General features: G+C 52.2%; 1 protein-coding gene across 8 annotated transcripts; it reads right to left on the bottom strand.

Annotated features, from left to right (window-relative positions):
• Positions 1–525: 525 nt before the first annotated feature.
• Positions 526–15,838, bottom strand: LOC128333314 (uncharacterized). 8 transcript variants are annotated; one of them, XM_053268703.1, is made up of 15 exons: positions 15,653–15,838; positions 12,067–12,140; positions 8,798–8,861; positions 7,157–7,245; positions 6,777–6,840; positions 5,583–5,668; positions 5,261–5,333; positions 3,405–3,490; positions 2,994–3,072; positions 2,543–2,634; positions 1,947–2,019; positions 1,480–1,646; positions 989–1,111; positions 749–869; positions 526–658 (listed from the first exon to the last, which is right to left on the bottom strand). In XM_053268703.1, the coding sequence occupies exons 1-13, from the start codon at positions 15,674–15,676 to the stop codon at positions 1,099–1,101; spliced, it is 984 nt and encodes a 327-aa protein (XP_053124678.1). In that variant the 5' UTR covers positions 15,677–15,838; the 3' UTR covers positions 526–658; positions 749–869; positions 989–1,098. The 8 variants fall into 8 exon arrangements, with proteins under 8 accessions (XP_053124678.1, XP_053124674.1, XP_053124673.1 ...); XM_053268699.1 differs by lacking the exon at positions 15,653–15,838 and adding an exon at positions 14,965–15,268; XM_053268698.1 differs by lacking the exon at positions 15,653–15,838 and adding an exon at positions 14,356–14,553.
• Positions 15,839–21,388: the final 5,550 nt, after the last annotated feature.

The raw sequence follows: 21,388 nt of genomic DNA, 5'->3' as shown, positions 1-21,388 counted from the left end.
GGCCTGGTGTTCTGATGGACAGTGCCTCAGCTGCTCCATGAAGGCCAGGACCCCCAAAGTGGCTTCCAGACTGGAGGTCCTGAGCCCTCCCAGGATCCCGGCACTAAAATCCTGGGGTTTCTTGGCCTAGGGAGGGAAAAGGTGGATCCTTGAAAACACATGCTAGTCCACCCGCTGCTAAACGCACCACAGAGCTGTCCGTGTTTGATGCTGCTTGGCCACCATCCACTGCCTTGGGGAGGAGATGACTCAAGCCATCCCAGAGGCACAAAGAGCGGGGAGAATGCGGCATTGGAGCACGTGGGGAATCAGGGCTCCCACTGAGAGATGCATTCCTGTGCCTTCCCTTAAGGATTTCTCCTTCGTCCTGTGGCAAGGGTTCCACAGACTGAATCCACCCAAATGGAGAAATCTCCCCATCACACCTGGGGATGCCTAGGAGCACCAGCCTCAGGAAGGGCTCCCCAAAGAGAGGAGTCTCCATGCCTAGGGATGCTCCATGCCCAGGGATGTCACTCACCGCCTTCAGGGTGCCATAAATTTGGAGAAGTCCCCTTTCGCTCAGGTAGCAGATGTTCTGGCTGGGGTGGACTAGCCACGCTACCAGGAGCGTCCAGGTCTTCTCTAAGGCAGCAAAGTCTTGGTCTTTCAGGAGCAGCTAAAAGAGGGAAAGGAGGAAAACATCCATCAGCCTCTGGGGCCAGACCCTCCTCTCAGGGAAGCCCACCCTGAGGAAGACGCTGCTCACCTCCACAAAGAAGGCCACCTCTGCGAGGGAATGCTGATCTGGATCTTTGTCCAGGCTGAAGAGGGAAGCCAGGTATGCCTTCAGCCTGGCCACTGTGGAGGACCGTGTCTGGAGGAGAGCCCTGCAAAACACCAAAAGACCCTGCTGAGTCCTGGGCGGAAGGCCCAGAAAGAGCAGACCTGACCCAAACCACACCAGCCCCCAGGCCTCCTGAGATATCTCCTATTCACTCCTACTTACCTCACCAAGAGGGCCACACCCTGGAGGCAGCTCTGCGGAGAGCACAGGGATTCCCAGCAGGTCTTCTCTGGGGTCACCTGTGCCACCCTCTCCAGCAGGGTCCGGACGATCTACGCGGTCTCCCTGCAGAGAAGAGAAGGTTGCTGTCACCAAAGTGTGTGTCTCTTTGCAGGGTGGTGTAGTGTCAAGGGTGGAGGGACTGTGTTGGACCATGGGAGGGAGACCACAGGGGTGAAGTGACTTTCCCCACAGCTGGTTTTTTAACACTGCAGACGCATTTTAAGGCTCTCTGCAGAGCCAAGAGGGCTGCAAATTCTGGGGTCTCCCCTGTGGAGCTGAGGGAAGGGACCACCGTGCCAGAGTCACCCCAACAGGCCAGAAATGCTCCTCACCCATCAGAGTGGGACATGGGAGAAATTACCCTAGCCTGTCCTCCCAGAGTGCTGCAAGGAGGACTTGCTGGCCTCGCTTTCCCCACCGCCATGACTTACTTAGGAGGCAGGTCTTGGCTGTATCGGTTCCCTGTATCGGTGGTGTTCTGCAGGCCTGTGAGGATCTTGTTCACCAGGCCCACCAGGAGTTCGGGGAACCTCTCCTCCACCTCGCTGGCATACTCCACACACCGGACGACGTCCCCGATCTTCTTTGTTGCTCTCCCCTGAGGAGAAGAGGAGGGTCAGGCCTCAGCACACAGTCCGAGGGACAGTTATGGGTCAGGAGAATCCCCAGGTCCAGGCCAGTGCCATGGGTGTATGCACCCACATCTGGGCCTGGAGGGTGCTGCCTCTGGCTCAGGGTGCGTGAGGTCAACTGCAAGGGAAAGACATCCACAAGGGGAAAGGGCAAGTCCCCACCTCCCATGTGAACAGTGACTGCCATCCAAGCCGCCATCCTGTGTAGTGCAGGAAAGGAGGGGCAGAGGGGTGGAGGGAATTCACCCTTGGTTTGTGCCCCTTACCTCTCCCAGATGGACCGAGGAGAACCAATCTGGGGCCAGTTGTCCTCTTCCTGCTTCCTCACCGTCGATGTTCCTGAGAGAGGAGAGGAAAGAGAAAAGCTGCTCAAAGAACTGTCCTGTTGGAGATGGCAGCCAGCTGAAGAAGAACACGGGCACCCAAAGAGATGCTAAGCAAGGATCTCGCCTCCCTTGGGAGGTGGCTGGCAGGGGAACTTCATCAGGCCAGAGATCTCCCAAGTCCAGCCTTTCGTGCCCCACTGAGAAGCCCTGGGAAGTGTTCAAAGGGGGCATGGAGACAGGAGCCCTGCCCTGCTCCTTCTCCCCAACACCTGCTCATGCCAACAGCATGGGGGTCTCGGAGCTCCCTCTGCTAATAGCCAGCAATAGACTTGCTGGTGTCTGTCTTGCACCTGCTGCCAATCGGCTTCCTTGGGTGATCTCCCCCTCCAGAGTCCTCAGGGAGCAAGCAGGAGGAAACATCCCTCTATGGGGCTCAGACATGGGGGAGCTGCCCCTGTCCCCTGCAGCCTTCTGCTGGCTACGCTAAAAGCCCCCCAGCTCCCTACTGGCTCCTCAGCTGAGAGGAGGGTACCTACCTGGCCGAACTGGGGGTCGGTGGAGAGTCCCACACCTCGTCCTCGATGCTGCTGATCTCATGCATCGTGTCGTCCTCGTCCGTAGAGGAGCACTGGGGAGGAGAGAGAAGAGAAACGGGAGCGTTCCAGGGCTTGCGTTGACCGTGCGAGGCTTCTGAGAGGAACCAAGCTCAAGGGACAGTTGGGAAGACATCCTGCTCTAAAATAAGACCTGCCTCTTGGTAGAAAAGGCATTTGGCATCTCTGCCCAGAAGAGCCTTTCACCACATTTTCGCCCCCTTTCCAATGCCTCAACTGCATTTCCTCCCATCCCACCAATCACAATTTCTCCCATACTGCAGTATCTAGAACTAGAACCATTCCACGTTCTCTCTCCTGCTGGGGAACAGGAGACACACACACAGACAAGCTAGAGCCCGTCCACATGAAAAAATGGATGATCATTTCTGACCTCTGCGGAGGACGAGTCTTCCACTGTGTAGGTGTTCATCATCATCTTCTTGATGAGCCACTTCTTTGGCTTCTGGACTCTGAGCGGAGAAAGGAGAGACATGGCATTAGAACATCAATGCATGCCAGGAGCCCTGTGGATCAAGTGAAAGACCCGTGTAGCCCAGCACCCAACAGTGGACAGCCAGATGCCTATTTAGTTGGTTGTGAACCACTTGAGACCTGGTTACATGTGGCATCAAAGTGTGTTTATTCAGAGAGAGAGAGAGAGAGAGAAATCTGGAGATTCGGAGGTTCCTTGGCAGTCTTCAACTGGCTTCTCCTCCATGAACATGTCTAATCAACCAAGGCTCCCAGGGAAGGTGATCCGCCTCTATGATCCCTGGAGCGGCCCTTCAGCTGAGAAAGGTACCTGGGGGAACTGGTGTCACAGTCCCCTTCCGACCCCTCGTCCTCCACGCTGGCATGTGGAGTCTCGGCCCCCGGGAAGGAAGAACTCTGTGAAGGAGAGAAGGGGGAGAAATGGCTGCTCTGGCCCTCGTGTTGAGCTTCCCAGGCTTCAGCAGGGAAAAGGCCAGCCTGGCACCTCCCAGCGGTCATCATCTGGTGAGCTGAATGCAGGAAGTGGGCCAGAAATGGACATTTTATGTCCCAGAATCGCCACAGGGGAGGCCGCTTCTGCACCAAGGCAAAGCACTGCTCCAGAGGCGATATGGGTCAGGAAAAGCCCAGAGGGGGCAAGTGTACAGCCCCCCACTCTTGCAGACCCTCTGCTTGCAAGTTGCTTGGGGCTCACCCACCTGGGGCTGTTTAGGGACTTGAAGCAAACGCTTCCAGTCCTCTTAAGGCTTCAACCCCTTTTCTTAAAGACATGTTTGAACTCCTGGGGAAAGAAAGGCCTGCCCTTCCCACCACCCCCCCACCCCTTTACACTGGATTTTTCTTTTCATGTTTATTTTTCTTTGTCATTCAGTTCATTCCTTTTCTTGAAACAAAATGGCTGCCGGGAGGGGTTGGCTGAGCTTTGGTGCTCTGATGGAAAGCAATCAGGTCAAGTCAATACTCTGTGAACAGTTCCCTTTTTGAACCAAGAGAAGAGCCAAATGAAAGCAACCCCCATTCCTTGCCCTTGAGTGCCATTATTTCCAGGAAACTTCCGCGCTGCCCAATGGACAGAAACAAATCTGGTTGGGACTCCTCTAAGATTTCCATTTCCATTCCATCAGAACATGCAGCTTAGGAAGGAAGCGTCTTTCGGCCGGTTGTGTGGCACTCTTGGCTTTTAGACCCAGACCCTTTTGTTTGAGAAGTGCTTCTGAGGACAAGAGGCCCTTAGCGGGCCATGAAGGGCAGCAGAAAGGAAGAGTGGGGAGTGGGAGAGTGTTGCACGCATGGCTCTCCTCTCTTCACTCTCTTGAGTCTGCAGTCCCCTCTGGGAAGTTCAGGTCCTCCTTCCGAGGGAGGACCTGGCATGTGCACTGTGCAGCTGAGCCCTGAATTCAAGCCCACCCCACCAAGCCAAATTCCTTCCGCCCTGCTGCCTCTGGGATTGGATGCCCATCCTGCCTGTCCTTGGGGAACATGACATGCTCACCCCACCCCCTAGAGTCCTTCCATAAGGGTTAGACTGGATGCTCCTTGCTGACCTCTGCAAGAATCTGGCACTCACTCCCAATGTTCCAGGGCTTCAAAGGGCCAGACTACATGCTACTTTCACCCCTGTTATTACCAAATGGGCTTCAGGGTGGAAGTGGGTGTTAGACAGACACGTGCAAAAGCATGCCAAAATCGGTTTTCCTTTCATCTTTCTTTCCCATTTCTTTCCCATTCCCAATTAGTTCATTTCTCATTTGCTGAGCTTAGTTTGCTTATTTTATTTTATTTTAATTTTTATTTATTCTTCATTTATTTGTTTCTGTTTTTCTACGGCTGCAATTAATGCAATAATTAACAGGAAGTCAAGACCAAAGCCACCATCTCTTTGCGGCCGTCTTCTTTAACCCTATCACCCCCACGGTGCCACCATTGAGATGCAGTGTTGTTCAGGGCATGGCTGTCACCATGGTGGCCATTCTTTTAATCAAAACCCACTGCCACAGCACTTGACCATCGCTTGAAGCAAATGGCTGTCAGAAGGTGGCCGCCCACCCTGCAGCTTCGCAAACTAGAGCCATTCCACATGCTCTCTGCTCCTGGGCAACACGGGGGACCCACACGCCCAACCCTCAGTCCTTCCAAGGGAGGGACTGGATATTGATGCTTCCTGACCTCTCCAAGGGATGGCTCTTGGTCAGCGGCGGTGTTTTGCAGCCTCCTCTGCACGGTGCTTGGCCTCTGGACGCTAAGAAAAGAAAGAAAGAAGACACATGAGATCAGAACACGAGTGCTTAGAAAGAGCTCTGCTTGATGAGATGAAAGAGACATGCAGCCCAGCACCCTGTTTCCAGGAGTGGACAGCCAGATGCCTGCAGGAAGCCCACGGGCTGGGCATGGAGACACAAGCTCACCCCCACTCCCCACATGGGCTCCCAAGGAAGGCTGTCTGCTTCCATGAGCTCTGGAGCTGCCCCTCCAGCTGAGAAAAGAGTACCTCGGGGAACTAATGAAGCTCTCCACGTCCAGCTCCTGATCCCTTGTGTTGACCTCTGGGATCTCGGCCTCTTGGATGTTGGCACCCTGCCAATGAGAAAAAGAAGAGCAATGCGTGAAATTGTGCTCACTCTGATCTTCCTAGGGCTTTGGATTTTTAGGGGAGGGGTTCCCTCTTCATTTTCTTTCAGTTCATTTTTATTTCTTGACATTCGTTGGATTTTTTAAAATCATGAAATCTTATTTTTTTTTAAAAAGAAACAGTGCGTTCTAACATTAACTGTGGTTGGGAATGCCAGGGCACAGAAACCACATGCTTGTGGCCATTTTGTTTCATGGTATGCCCAACAATGAACCTCCATTGTGATATGAGTTTTGCTGTGGTCAACAAAATGGTCGCCACCCTTCAAAATGGCCGCCATCCTTCAAAATGGCCATCGGCATCTGTTGGCTGCGCTCTGGAGCTCTGGTCCAAAGACAGCACATCAAATAGGTCTCCGAGAACTCTTTCTTTACCAAAAGAAAAACAGCCATTAATGATGCATGGGAGCACCAGAATTGAGTGCTTATTCCTTCCTGGTTGTCATTTCTTCTGCATTCCTTTCATGGGGAGTGGAAACAAATACGAATGGGATCTACTGGCATCTATTCCCATTGGCTCAAGAAAGGAGGGCACATGCCTGCAAATGTTCCGTTTGGCCCTGAGAGGAACCCAATCCCATCAGTCTTCTTCCTCCAGACATCCTCTCCTCTCCTCTCCTCTCCCCAGGGAGCAGGGTTAGCTCACCCTTCCAAAGGGAGAGACAAGGTGGGCCCCAGAGTCAGGAGCGAGGGCCATCCCTCCTGCTGTGGAGTCTCTGGGCTGTTTTTACCTGAGGTGACCATAATTGTCTCTAAAGAAATGCCTCTTCAGTCAAGAGACATTGAGTATCTATGCCAGGAAGACCCTCTCATCTCCTGATCCATGTCAGGGTCTTGGAAACATTTGATGCCTCACATCCAAACTACATGAACCCAGAAAGGTGGCCATTTGAAGGAGAGGCAAAAGGGGTGCAGAATCCTTCCCCAACCATGGCATCCCCACTGCAATTCTCTGGCCAACATGCAGCCACTGGATTACGCTCAGGGGGAGATGCAATCTCCCCTCACTCCTCAACTATCCCATCCACAAAAGTGACAGGAATCGTGTCCTTACCTCACAAGACCATTTGGTGGCAATGGTCTGCAGGAACCACCCATCATCCTCAACCGTGAAGACACTGCAGGAAGAAATACAATGGCATGAGTACCTCGGAAGAGCCTTGCTGGATCAGACCAAAGATGCATCTAGCCCAGCACTCTGCTTCCAATAGGGGACTGCCGGATGCCTCCAGGAGGCTGTCTCCTGTGACCTTAAAGCTAGTGGACATCACCACCACATCTCGTAGGACTGAATTCTTCTACAAAATGTATGAAGATGTCATTTTTGTCTGCCCTGCACCTCTTGCCAGTCAGCCGCACTGGATCCATCCCAGATCCAGGCTGGCAGGGGGACAGAAAACCTTCCCTACACAACATTTCAAGAAGAAACTCTACCTCCTCCGGGAACTGGTGGCAACTCCTTCATCCAGGATCTCGTTCCCAGTGTTGACATGCTGGATCCTGGAGCCGTCTGAGAATGACTTCTGTGAAGGAGAGAGGAGAGAGGAATGGGTGCTCTGGCGCTCACTTGATCTTTCCAGGGGGTCTGGGGGCCAAACTTCACACCTCCTTCAAAGGGTCCGTAACAGATGCGCTTAAAGCAGGAAGTGGCTCCTTTGCACCTCAAAACAGTGCTGGGGAGAAGGATTTGGAAAAGGAGCGTGGCCACTTCAGAGGCAAATAACCCTGGGCAGCCATGTTCAGGGCCCCTCCCCCCTTCATACCATGCTCCCCCACAGAATTGGGCCCCTGCAGTTGCATTCCTGTTCTCATGTTGTTTTTCTTGATGATGCATCTAAGCTACTATTTAGAGTCTTGCAAATATATATATAAATTTAGAAGGGATTTTTTCTAAAAAAAAATTTTTTCTTTTCATTCAGCTGATTTTTCATATATATATATAGTTTATTTTAGTCTATTTTTGCTCCTTTTGGTTTTGGTTTCTCTTTCCCCACAACAAAAAGAGTGCATCCTTCCTGAAGTGAAGAGAGATCTACCGGCCTCGAGTGGGACCCCAGGTTCACCACAAGAAGCCATTCCTAAAACCAATGTCAGCGAATGGGACCCCCAGACTGAACACACTTTCATGGCCATTTATTTCATGGGTGCCATTGTGTCAGAGCGAATGGAAACAAATATGAATGGTATCCGTTTCCATCCGTTCAAAAAATAAATGCATGTGATTCTCAAAATGTAACTGGGCTCAGGGAGGAACCAAACCCAAAAATCTACTGAACTCCAGAGATCAGCCTCCCCCACCTCTCATTCCTGGGGAGTTGGGTGAGATGATAGGTATTAGACCATTTGGAGTCACAGGGTCCCGAATGAGAGTCAGGCCTCTTGCTGTATGGGACACTGTGGTTTCACATCCAGGGGTGGTGCTTTTAAATCAGAGAAGCCTAGCTAAGTTCGTCTCTTTGCTGGGAAGAGCTACTGGCCACCTGATGCAGCCTCTTGTTTTGAGGGCCCTTCTGATGCTCAACTACATGCTAAGCGAAGCCAGAAAGGGGGCCATGTGGAGCCGAGAAGTGGCAGAGGGGAAGGAGTGCCCAATCTGCCCCAAGGAAGACTTTCCCACTCTAGTTCCCCTCCAGACTGCTCCCTTCCTGGACGTGTTTTGTGCTTGGTAGTCCAGAACAAAAGAGAAGTCTGGAACCCTGGAGGGAGAAAGCGATTTGGGGCAGGAAAGCGGAATGAAGAAGTGAGGGGTGGAAGACAGGTAGACACACCCCTCTTCGCTCTCAGCACTTCCCATCCCCAAAGTTCCCATGCTGCTTCCTCCATAGGGCGGGTCTCCCACCTTTGCATGAGTCACTTGTAGTCGAGCCCAGATTTTCACTCATCCCACCCACCCAATTCACTGCTACCACCACTGCAAATATAGATGCAGATGGCTTTTCCAGACCAGTTCTCAAAGCATCCCTTCAACCTGCTAAGACTGGATCTCTACCACACGCCCTCTATTCTAGCTCAAAATGGGGTCTCTCCCACCCCCTCCAAGCCCTGCCATGTACAGACTGGGTTTCCATCCCTTACCAGTGACCATTTGCTGGTTTCGGCCACGGAGCGCTCTTCATTAGTCTCCTGTGGCTGGAAGTCACTGAGAGGAGAAACAAGACAAAAGACACAAGTGAGAGAGTGTGTCGAAGGAACCCCGAGTACCCAGTTTCCAAGAGTGGACAGCCGGATGCCTCATGGCAGGGCGTGAGGGCAAGGACCCCCCACCCCCATCCCCAGGACCAGAAGTGACATTTCCGTCTCACTAGCAGGAAGTCTGGGGTGGCCAGAGGGTGGGGTTCAGCATTCCCTCTAAGAGAGCATTCCATGTTGACTGCATCTCCCAGAATCACCAGCATAGGCGGAACTGGGGGGGCAGGCAGGGCAGGTGCCCTGGGCGCCACTGAGGTGGGGGCGTCACGCCAGTCCCTGCCACCCCCACCCCATTGCCCACCTGCCCAGCCCCGGGGGGGGGGCCCTCAGCCACTTGCCTCCAGCTCGGGCCTAGGATGGGAGCAGCCTGCAAACTGCAGAGCTCTCCTTCTCTCCCTGGCGCCTCTCAGCTGATGGGCGGGTGGGCAGTGGGGCTTCCAGAGAGGCCTCCTCCGAGTAGGCCTCCCTGAAGCCTGGACTCGGCAGGCCCCAAGCAAGCAAGTAAGGAAGGAGGAAGCAGGCAGCAGACCCTCTGCCCAGACCAGACCATCCAGAACAGCTATTGCTAGGTAGGCTGTGAATTCCTTTTTGTGGTGGTAACCCCCCTATATAGAACCCCTGGTGGTGCAGTGGTAAATGCCGCCCTGTAACTAGAAGGTTACAAGTTCGATCCTGACCAAGGGCTCAAGGTTGACTCAGCCTTCCATCCTTCTGAGGTCGGTAAAATGAGTACCCAGAATGTTGGGGGCAATATGCTAAAATCATTGTAAACCGCTTAGAGAGCTCCGGCTATAAAGCGGTATATAAATGTAAGTGCTATTGCTATATTGCTATTGCTATATAGGGATCTGCTTGCCATGGGGCTTTGATATGGGGGGTGGGGCGAGACTGAGAAGTCTCTGAGTATTTAGTTTAAAACAGACTGGAAAATGTGCTGGCTTTAAAAACAAAAACTATCTAAAAAGGCCTATAAGTGGCTTGTTTCGTGTCAGAAAAATTACAAAAACTTCTGGAACAAATATTTATTTAGTCATTCTTTCTTTCATTCATTTATAAATGCACTTATGTTCAAGTTGTTTTGCAACCCAGAAGGTCTGAGTGAGAACTGTGAAGCATGTGTTGTGCTTTTCTTTTATTTTATTTTTCTCGTGTGTGAACTGCTTTCCAATAACTTGCAGGGACTTCAGGGTCAATCTGGCCAACATGTGAATGCAGCACCTCCATTCCAGAGGAGGAGATGTGTGTTAAAGGGCTTTAAAAGCCTCGTGTGGATGGAAAAGTAGCACAAATATATGTCTATCAATGTCTATCACTATATACTATGAAGTGTGCATGTGAAATGTATTTCCAGGCAGCATACTTATTTTGAAATACCAGACTTAAATCCTTGGGGCCTGGGGTGTGTGGAGGCCCTGGACTTTGAGGGTCTGGGGGCCCATTTTAAAATCTCATCTTGGCCCATTCCAACCTTGCTCTGCCCCTGGCGGTCACGACACATGGGTTTCTGCACAACACCTGCACAGAAGAAACTCCCATGTAGAAAATGTGTCTCTTGTAAATTGACCCTGAATTTCCCATCCATGACTGGGATATTTGAGAGTTAGAGTCAATAATAAAAGAACAGCACACTGCTTGTGACAGGAAGGGGCAAATTACAACGATTTCTTAGTCTGGCATGGGCTGGTTTTGGCCCTGGCAGAACTTGGCTATCTGCTCCTGTTGCAAATGCCTCTGTCTAGGGTGGCAAACTCATGTATCCTCCTCCCTCTTGGTGTCAAAGTACGCACTGGTGTGGTGGATGCACATATACCCCATCATGAGCCAACAGTCATCATAAGACAAAGGCTGGCAGGAATCATTCACTGGTTTATAGACACACCACCACCACCACCACCTTCTTCCCCTATTTTGCTTGTGGCTATTTGGGCAGGTGATCCTTGAGTCTAGGACAAAGTCATGTTTTTTAAAAAAGAATGAGATGAGACAGAGAAAATGACACTTGGGATCCTCGCATAACTCCTGACTGTTGTTCTAAGTCTTTTACAGAGATGGCTCATGTTTTCAGGTTCTGATCAACAACCATGTCTAGCTGGTACAGTGTCCTTTTAACAAGGATTTCCAGATATTGTTGACTACAAGTCCCATCATTCCTGTTTGGACAGGGGCGCAATTTCAGTGCTTGCCCTAGGCGCTATTTTCCCTCGTTATGCCTCTGATCACCAGCTGGGGATTATGGGATTTGTAGCCAACAACATCTGGGGTTCCCTGTTAGAGGAAACACTGGTGGGGCTTCCTAGCTATGACTGGTAGGACTTGGGAAGTGCAGCTTCTCCCACCCCGGGAGCCCTCTGCTGAGACAAGCAGCACCTGCCCAAGTCCCCTCTTCTCCCCTGGCTGGGCTGTAGCTTGGGGTGGGGGTGGGGGTCCTGAAGCTCAGAATCTCCATTAGGAAAAAGATCTCAGCTCCCTGGTTGGGGCTTGGAGAGTGGCTACCGGTCAGAGTAGACCACCATGAACCGAGTAGAGCAATGGTCTGACTCAGCACCACCTGTTCCGAGGGGCTGCCACGACCGCCTCCTCTTCCCCCCAGAGGGGTTTCCACTGCTCCCCATCCCATCTGCTCCCTTTCCCCTGCAACCACTCAAGGAGGCACCAGGGCTTCAGCCCTGAAGGAGCAGCCAGCCACACCCTGGCTCCAGCCTCCTGCTCTGGGTGGCTGCAGGGCTCACCTGGAATCCAGGGGCTGAGAAATGCTGGGCCAAACACACCAGCCCATGGAGCCTCTCAGCCCCCCAGTCCTCAGAGAGCAGACTAGGGGACCGATCCCCCCACCCGACCCATCCTCCTTTGAAACCCTAGAAGAGAGCTCAGTGTGCATGAGAACCCTCCCTGGCCTCCTGTGCCTGAACCCCTGGAGCCTCCCCCAAAGCCCAGCTAGCTCAGACTGATGGGCTTTGGAGATCCCTTTGCCTGCCCTTGCTGCCTTTCCTTTCTGTCTGGTGCTTCTTGTGAACAGGGACCTCTTTTGGGGGGGGCAGCTTATGAAACCCTGGCAGGGGCCATGGTTCTTGAGAGGGCCCCAAGTGGTCTTCAAATCCAAGGTGCCATAAATCAAGACTGGGCCCGGATAACCCAGGAGGAGCAGGAGGACGTACCTGAGAGGAGCCACAGGAGTAGCCCCACCAAGGCTGCCCACGCCGCGGAGTAAGGGGCATCCTTCTCCCATGTCCTGCCAAGGAGAGAGGAGAGCAGCAGTGAGGATGGGCTGGGCCAGTTTGTTCAGACCCACCAGGGTCAGCCCAGAGGGACCAGGAGGGACTCACTTCCTAGATTTCCCACCTTGACCCCAACCGCTTTGAGAACTTTGGTGGTCTCTCCCCGCATTGAACCTCTTTGGGGCAGGGTGGTGAACCCTCCCTTTGAACTCCTTGCCTCCCAGCCCAAGATGGACCAAATCTGGCGTGAGCAGCAGGGGAGACCGCAACGCCCTCCTGCCACCAGTCGAGTCCAGGGGCTCCAAGAGCAGCAGCGGAACCTCCAGCCCCATCAGGATCCGTCGGAACCCCAGCGCCATGGCGACCAGGTCAACAAACCCAGCCCCGGGATGCAGCTCAGCAACTGCCACTTTCTGAATCTAAACAAGTCCTTCGGCTACTACAGAGATGTATATTCCACTCTCCAACCAAAGTACTCAAAGCGGTTTACACAGAGAAATAAATCAAGAACACCAGGATAAGATGGTCCCCTGTCCCCAAAGGGCTCTCAATCCAAAAAGAAACATCAAGCAGATGCCAGCAACACCATGGGAGGGGTGCTGGGGCTGGATAGGGCCAGTTGCTCTCCCCCTGCTAAATATGAGAGTATCACCACTTTGAAAGGTGTCTCTTGCTCAGTTAGCAGAACTCCCAGGGCCCAGTGGTGGCCCAAGGCACCAACTGGCAGGGTAGCCAACTCTCTACCTGCTCCTGCTTCTGTGACTTCTGAACGGGGAAGCTGCCGGGAGCTCAGACAGGCCAGGAGCTCCTTCCCCTCCACTGTGCAGGTAGCTCCACTCTGTGTTTCCTCACTGGAAGAGGTCCTGGAGGAGGGAGGGGGCTGATGAGCCAACAATGAGAGGCTGGTGGTCCATGAAGACCCTGTGAAGATGGGCTGGGCCAGTCCCTTCCTGCCCACCAGGGTCAGCCCAAAGGGGCCAGGACAGTCTCGCTTCCTAAATGTTTCCACCCTGACCCAAATCAAACCCCTGGGGGTCTCCCCCCACCCCATTAACCTATTTGGGGCAGGTCGGTGGACACTCACTCTGGACTCCTTGCCCGAGGCCATGTTCTGCGCTCCCTCATGGCCAAAATGGGACGGATATTTGCCATGAGCAGCAGGAGAGGCCAGAAAGTCCTCCTGTCAACGGTCGAGTCCAGAGAGTTTGAAGGCAGCAGCGGAACCTCCGGCCCCATCAGGATCCGTCGGAACCCCAGCACCATGGCGACCGGTAAACACTCCCGGCCAGGGACCCCCCCCCCAGCAACTGCCATATTTGGATCTAACCAAGGATGGCAGAACTCCCAGGCCCAGTGGTGGGCACGAGGCACCAACAGCCGCAGGGTTGCCAACTCTCTACCTGGTCCTGCTCCTGTGACTTCAGCAGACGCCTGACATGCAGAGCTTAAGCTAGTGAAACAGTTTCCCATCTCTTTTGGCTAGGAATGGCTTCACCTGCTCAAACTGGTCATGCTTTTGCTCAGAGCAGAGGAGCCAGGCCACATCAAGAGGGGGCAATTCCCATCCCCACCGAACCTGCAACTCCCCCTTGGCAGAACTGGCCACTTCTGTCCTCCCTCCTTCTCCGCACCCTTCCATTAAATTTATATCTTACTTTTAATTGAAAAATAGTGAAGTCGTATAACCCATGCAAAACTATATAGGAAGAAGCCTTCCAAAACTAGGAGGCCATCACCATCTATCCAAAGAGGGAGAAGGAGAGAGAGCCTCCCAGTAGGGGTGTTGCTGGATGTTTAAAATGCTCCAGATCCATGGCCCTTTTGACCCTCCAATCCAGTCATGCTCAGTTCCCAAGCACGACCAGAGTTTTTTCTTCACTCCCTAATATGGCCATCCTGCCCCTCCGAAGGGGGAAGCTGCCAGGAGCTCGGAGAGGCCAGGAGTCCTTCCCCTGCTCTGTGCAGGTGGCTCCACTCTGCACATCCTCGCTGGAATTGGTCCTGGAGGAGGGAGGGGGCTGACAGGGCACTGACCCATTGATGAGGAGGAAGTGCTTCATGAAGACCCTGTGAAGATGGGCTGGGCCAGTCCCTTCCTGCACACCAGGGTCAGCCCAAAGGGGCCAGGACAGTCTCGCTTCCTAAATGTCTCCACCTTGACCCAAATCCAACCCCTGGGGGGTCTCACCCCCCATTAAACCTATTTGGGGCAGGTCGGTGGACACTCACTCTGGACTCCTTGCCCGAGGCCATGTTCTGCACTCCCTCACGGCCAAAAGGGGACGGAAATTTGCCGTGAGCAGCAGGAGAGGCCAGAAAGTCTTCCTGCCAGCGGTCGAGTCCAGAGAGATTGAAGGCAGCAGCGGAACCTCCAGCCCCATCAGGATCCATCGGAACCCCAGCACCATGGCGACCGGTAAACACTCCCGGCCGGGGACCCCCCCCCTCCAGCAACTGCCATATTTGGATCTAAATAAGGATGGCGGAACTCCCAGGCCCAGTGGTGGGCACGAGGCACCAACAGCCACAGGGTTGCCAACTCTCTACCTGGTCCTGCTCCTGTGACTTCAGCAGACGCCTGACATGCAGAGCTTAAGCTAGTGAAACAGTTTCCCCTCTCTTTAGGCTAGGAATGGCTTCACCTGCTCAAACTGGTCAAGCTTTTGCTCAGAGCAGAGGAGCCAGGCTACATCAAGAGGGGGCAATTCCCATCCTACACAGAACCTGCAACTGCCACTTGGCAGAACTGGCCCTTTCTATCCTCCCTCCATCTCCCTTCCTCAACATTTCATTTCTTTTATATCCTAGTTTTAGTTTAAAAATATCAAAGAGACTTACAAACAATAGAACTCGTATTATCTCAGTCAAAGTTGTTAAGTTTTCACAAGCTATAGAGGAAGAAGCCTTCCAAAACAAGGAGGTCATCATCACCATCGATCCAAAGAGGGAGGGAAGGGGAGAGGGAGAGAGAGAGAGAGAGAGAGAGAGAGAGAGAGAGAGATCCTTTCTGCAGGGGTGTTGCTGGAGACTTAAGATGTTCCTGAGCCTGACCCCTTTTGAGCATCTAATGCAGGCACACCCAGCTCCTAAGAATGACAAATGTTTTTTTAAGCCACCTAATGGCCCAGCAAGGAAGCAGCCTGCCTAGAGAGCAGGAGGCTGTTGGTTTCGAATCTCTGCTGGTGTGTTTCCCCAACAATGAGAAACTCCTATATTGGGCTGCAGCTCAGAGAGGCCAGGAGCTCCTTCTCCTGCTCTGTGCAGGTGGCTCCATTCTGCGCCTCCTCAGTGGAAGAGGCCCGGAGAAGGGAAGGGGCTGACGGTGTGCTGACCCATTGATGAGGGGCTGGTGCTCCATGAAGACCCTGTGAAGATGGGCCAGTCCTGCCCACCAGGGTCAACCCAAAGGGGCCAGGACAGTCTTGCTTCCTAAATGTCCCCACCTTGACCCAGATTCAACCCCTGGGGGTCTCCCCCGCCCCCACCAAACATTGAACCTATTTGGGGCTGGGTGGTGGAGACTCACTCTGGACTCCTTGTCTGAGGCCATGTTCTGCGCTCCCTCACAGCCAAAATGGGACGGAAATTTGCCGTGAGCAGCAGGAGAGGCCAGAAAGTCCTCCTGCCAACGGTCGAGTCCAGAGAGATTGAAGGCAGCAGCGGAACATCCAGCCCCATCAGGATCCGTCGCGACCGGTAAACACCCCCGGCTGGGGACCCCCCCCCTCCAGCAACCGCCATGTTTGAATGTACACAAGAATGGTGGAACTCCCAGGCCCCGTGGTGGGTGCGAGGCACCAACAGTCAGGGTTGCCAACTCTCTACCTGCTCCTGCGACTTCAGCAGATTCCTGACATGCAGAGCTTAAGCTAGTGAAGCAGTTTCCCATCTCTTTAGGCTAGTAATGGCTTCGCCTGCTCAAACTGGTCATGCTTTTGCTCAGAGCAGAGGAGCCAGGCCTTATCAAGTGGGGGCAATTCCCATCCTACACAGAACCTGCAACTGCCACTTGGCAGAACTCGCCATTTCTATCCTCCCTCATTCTCTCCAACCCCATTCCATTAAATTGATATTTTACATTTAATTTAAAAATAATGAAGCGGCTTACAACCAATAGAACTCATATAATCCCATGCAAAGCTACAGAGGAAGAATCCTTCCAAAACAAAGAGGTCATCGCCATCTATCCAAAAAAGGAGAGAGAGGGTGAGCCTGACTGCTGTGGTGTTGCTGGATGTTTAAAATACTCCTGAGTCTGGGCCCTTTTGACCATCCAATCCAGTCATGCTCAGCTACCAAGAATGACCACAACTCCGCTTGCTACTCAGATAGACTGCTTCCGTCTCGAGTTGATACTATTGAGCAAAAAAAACCCAGCTCACTAGTATTATGTCCAGCCAGGACTTGCTGGCCAGACCCATGTGTCCCTGATTCTCTGATTTTCTCCCCCCATACACATACAGACACACACACACACACACACCCCACACACAACCAGCACCTGTAGTGGCTGAGAATGCTTTGTGTTCTATTACCATCTTCCAGTGGGGCCATCTTTGCTACCAGGGCAGCCCCTGGTATTCTGATGCCAAATGCTGCCTTGCTCTGTGCCCCTGGTGGTGTCAGCTCCCTTGAAAGTGGCATGAGGGGCAGGAAGAGGAGAAGGTTGCCAGCAGAAGGCTCCTCTGTACACACCACAGTTTTTCAGAAGGGGTGGCTCATCCATACATAGACCTCACTGGCCTTCTCATCACTGACTAACTGACTGTGAAAAACATCATCTCGGAGGTGATGTGAGACAGGAAGGAAGTCCTTTTCTGAGTCACAGATGAGCGCATGTGTTTGCACATGCTGCCATTGCTTGATGTGGCGGTGATGAAACAATGAGCACGCACGATGCGTTCTCCAAGTGAACCTTTCGAGAATGGAAAGCCCCACTTTAGAGCACTCGTGGGCCTCAGCCATGAAGACCTGCAGATTTCTAATACAAGCATTGATCAAAGGAAGGGATATATGCGCTGCTCACGGCACGCTTGTTAATAAATGGCCTGGGACCAGCAGGGCATTTCAAGGATGACCAGGAGTAAGCAGCAAAGTGGCCAAATTTGCAGATGATACCAAACTCTTTCAGACAGTGAAACCCAAAACGGATTGTGAGGAGCTCCAAAAGGATCTCTCCAAACTGGAAGAGTGGGTGACAAAATGGCAAATGCAGTTCAATGTTGGCAAGTGTAACGTGATGCACATTGGGACAAAAAACCCCAACTTTAAGTATACATTGATGGGGTCTGAGCTGTCGGTGACTGACCAGGAGAGGGATCGGGATCCTGGTGGACCTTGACAGGCTTCCCACAAATGGCAGGACAAAAGCCATCTCTTGGAGGAACAGATGGCCTGTGGTAGATGGAGCCAACCACCCCACACTTGTGGTGGCACAAGCACACACTTGTCCTCTGATAAGCCCTATAGGCCCGGGCTCAAAAGCAGAGCTACCTGGGAGAGGAGCAGTGGGATCAGGAGTGACCCCAGTGCTTCTCACAAGCAGCTCTACCTGGGCTAGTCCTGGTCCTGAGAATGACCTACATGTCTTTGGCCACCTTTTCATTCTCCCTCATGAATTCTTCTAGAATTGGCCCTGGGGAGAATGGTGAATAGACACAGGGTCTCTTGCTCTCCAAATGAGGGTTCCATTAGCCCCAGGACCTGTTTCAGAACCAGGACCGGAGCGAACTGCCGTTGGCCATGTGAGTTATCTTTCCCTCTCCAGGAGTCTTCTTCAGAACTGACCCTTCCACATTTTGCTTCCCAGCGTGATCGGCTACAGCCTCCAGACCAGCACCTCTCTTTCAATGGATTCAGAGGTCATGTGCACCAAATACAACCAAATGCCCACACAACTCATGCCCCTCTCTGTCTTTCTCACGCCTGCACACACCAACGTTGCTCAAACGTCTGCCAATCCAAAACTCTGCTTTTCCAAAATTGCTGGGTTCTTCCTTCTCTTGCACAGAGTGTCATTTCTGTGAACCTTTCTGCAGCAAATACAAACAGGTGAAACAGGAATCGGAAATATGGAATAAATGAACTTTAAATTAGCACTGTGCAGCTCCAATGGCAACAACTTGTCTCAGAATGGCTGCCGTCCCGGGCTTCAGTTATCTTCTGGTGTTCTCCAGAACGCCTTCCCTCCATGTACACACTTACAACACTCTTTGGTGCTTACTCCTGTTACAAGGTTTGTGCACTGAATCTTTTTTTTTTGGTAACCTTTTTTTTATTTTGCAGTTACAATAAACAAAGGAACATAACACAACAAATGAAGGTGTCAGTTTTTTTCTAGTCTAGCCTAATTAATGTAGCAACAGCCACCTGTAGTAAACAGGTCTACAATACCCCATTTCACTCAACTATCTCCCTTTTTACCCTGGGTAAGGAGGCAATGGTCAACCCCTCCTGTATTCTACCAAAGACAACCACAGGGCTCTCTGTTCGCCAGGAGTCGACACTGACTCGACAGCACACTTTTCCTTTAAGATGAATTTCACAACCATGAGGGGTTGTGAGATGGCCTACTCTTTCCCCTCATGGTGTTCGATTGCTTGCATTTGTTGACTGTTGTTTCCTGGACTCCGCGCATGAGAGATGGAAAGAAACATTGTGGAGCATTCTATAGGCTTTGGTGGCCTTTTTTGGCCTGAAAATGGAGCCACAGCAGCACTGCATGCCGATTTTCCACCCCTGGGGTGGAGCAAGTTGAGCTCTGGGTCCTGGAACTGGCAGCTGGACTTGGGGAAGCCAAAAGACCTTCTCTAGTGCAGAGACAGGTGGTTCCTCACCAGTGTTCTTATTTATTTATTTATTTGATTTCTATACCACCCTTCCAAAAATGGCTCAGGGTGGTTTACACAAAGAAATAATAAATACATTTCTAATTTCTAATTTTTTCATATGTGTATGGAATGAGTTTTGTTCTCGGCAGCAGTATCAAGGCAGGAGGAGAGCTGGTCTTGTGGTTGCAAGCATGACTTGTCCCCTTAGCTAAGCAGGGTCCACCCTGGTTGCATATGAATGGCTCCATCCCCTGAGGGGTATATCTTACAGTGCTCACACTTCTAGTCTCCCATTCATATGCAACCAGGGTGGACCCTGCTTAGCTAAGGGGACAAGTCATGCTTGCTATGTGAATGACCTCACTTTGATTTTTCTAGGAGCTCTGAGGGCCAAACTGCATGTTACCTTTGCCCTGTCACTAACAGATGGGCTTGAAGCAGAAAGTCATTTTATTTCCCAAAGCAAGGCTGATGTTGCTTGACAGCATGGCCTTCTCAGAGCCAAATAGCTGCATCATAGGAGGTGTTAGTCACTAAAAGGGCAGAGGGCGAAGTTGTTGTTGTTGTTGTTGTTGTTGTTATTACATTTATATCCTGATCTTCCTCCCAAGGAGCCCAGAGCAGTGTACTACATACTTGAGTTTCTCTTTCACAACAACCCTGTGAAGTAGGTTCGGCTGAGAGATGCGTGCCTGGCCCAGAGTCACCCAGCTAGTTTCATGGCTGAATGAGGATTTGAACTCAGGTCTCCCCAGTCCTGGTCCAGCACTCTAACCACTACACCACGCTGGCTCTCGGTTGTAACACCAGACACTGCCACACCAAATTGGGTTTCACACAGCATCCCTGGATTGTGTCTTTCTCTCTAGGCCTGGCCCTGTTCAGGAACGTAAGGCTTGGGTGGGATGCTGAGCTGTCTTTCCCACTCCAGTCCTGGCTGATGATGATCGCTTACTTCTTGAGGAAAGCCGACCCCCTGTTTCAGGATCTGTGGAAGTTATGGAGCTCAGACTAGCAAACACTCCTGTGTATAACTTTCCTTCTCAAAGCTCCAGAAAACGAAGGATTTCACAGAGGGTGTTACGGCAGTTTGTTCTTTGATCCTGTTCCTATCGGAGACATTTTTTAGACTAAGGCTGGGCAGGTGCCACACACTCAATCAGAGGCGCTCTTACCCCTGGACTTGGGGCCCAAGTCCAGGGCCTCCACAGCCCCTGAGACCCCCCAATTTAGTCTGTCCCGGGTGGTGTGGTTGCCTGGATGAGCATGATGATGCTTAAATTTGCAGGGGAGGCAGGCCCTCCAAAGGCCTTTAGTTCCAGGCTCCAAAATTACTTAGGTGCACCTCTGCACTCAGTGCACCTCTTTTAGTACTGAGCTGTGAGCTTCCACTCTCAGCTATGGTCCTACCTGGGGGCGGAGGGTGGAGCAGCACCTTACGGGACAAAGCTGAGGTCTCTCAATGAGAAACTAATGGGGTCAGCTAGGTAAACTCAAGCCTCAGAGTGGACATGCCAGAACAGGCTGTGCAACTGTAGCAGCACAGCTCTACCTGACGGATGGCCAGCCTGCAGGCAACATGGCACTCATGCTGCCATGGCAATTGCCATGGCACTCACACAAGGTGGGATGTGAGAGAGAGAGGAGCAAATGGAATTCTGGGAAGGAGACGTAGCTGTGCCTCCTTTGACCCCAATCTCCCCGGCCAAGGTGTTCTCACCTCTGGACTTCAGGGCCAAAGTCCAGGGCCTCCACAGCTCCTGGGGGCCCCCAAATCTTCTTTAGTCTGTCCCAGGTGGTGTGGTCACCCAGCCGAGCTTGATGATACTTCATTTTCAGGGAAGGGGGGCCTTCAAAGGCCTTGTAGTCCAGGCTCCCAAATTACCTAGGTGCACCTCTGCTCCCCAATTCATTAGGACGGGTCCCTCCTGCATCCTGTATAGACACGGGAATAAACCTCCTCAAACATGATCTAAAGTTGAGCTTAATCCACTCCCCCCAGGCAATGAACTTGTAGCCTGAGCTGAGCTCTAGGCTCAGGACCCTATTGTTCAGGACACCCCTTGCCTCTTCCCAGGGCTGGCAAAACTGGAAAGTATATCCAAAATCCAGTGCCTTGGCACCTGGGTGCCTGAAATGGGCAGGTAGCAGGTAAACCTGACTCCTCAGTTTTGTGAAAAGGTTTGCACTTTTGAAAAACAGGATGATGCACAAATAAAGTCAGGTGCCTGATGATATCTCAACAGCCCAGAGCCACCTGAGGATTAGAGAGCGAGGTCACATAATGGGCATGTTGTTGATACTGGGGTGGGCATCACTGATCGTATTAGCGGCTTATCTAGACGTGAGGACCTGCAGTTGCCTGCACACTGAAGCCATCTCTTACTAAACATGGCTCATGCTCTGTAGGTCTGTCGTCATGATACCACGGA

This window comes from Hemicordylus capensis, chromosome 7 (genome assembly GCF_027244095.1).
Source record: "Hemicordylus capensis ecotype Gifberg chromosome 7, rHemCap1.1.pri, whole genome shotgun sequence".
NCBI classification, from domain to species: domain Eukaryota; kingdom Metazoa; phylum Chordata; class Lepidosauria; order Squamata; family Cordylidae; genus Hemicordylus; species Hemicordylus capensis.
The sequence above is the reverse complement of the archived record's forward strand: the minus strand, read 5'-3'. Positions and strand labels throughout refer to the sequence as shown.

Excerpts from the sequence above, each read along its gene's own strand:
- LOC128333314 (XM_053268698.1), bottom strand. The coding sequence starts at position 14,517 with ATGGATCCTGATGGGGCTGGAGGTTCCGCTGCTGCCTTCAATCTCTCT. Across the intron at positions 12,141-14,355 it reads CCTCGGGCAAGGAGTCCAGA|GACATGGGAGAAGGATGCCC; the intron begins GTGAGTGTCCAC and ends TCTCCTTGGCAG. Across the intron at positions 5,669-6,776 it reads CCACCAAATGGTCTTGTGAG|GGTGCCAACATCCAAGAGGC; the intron begins GTAAGGACACGA and ends TCTCATTGGCAG.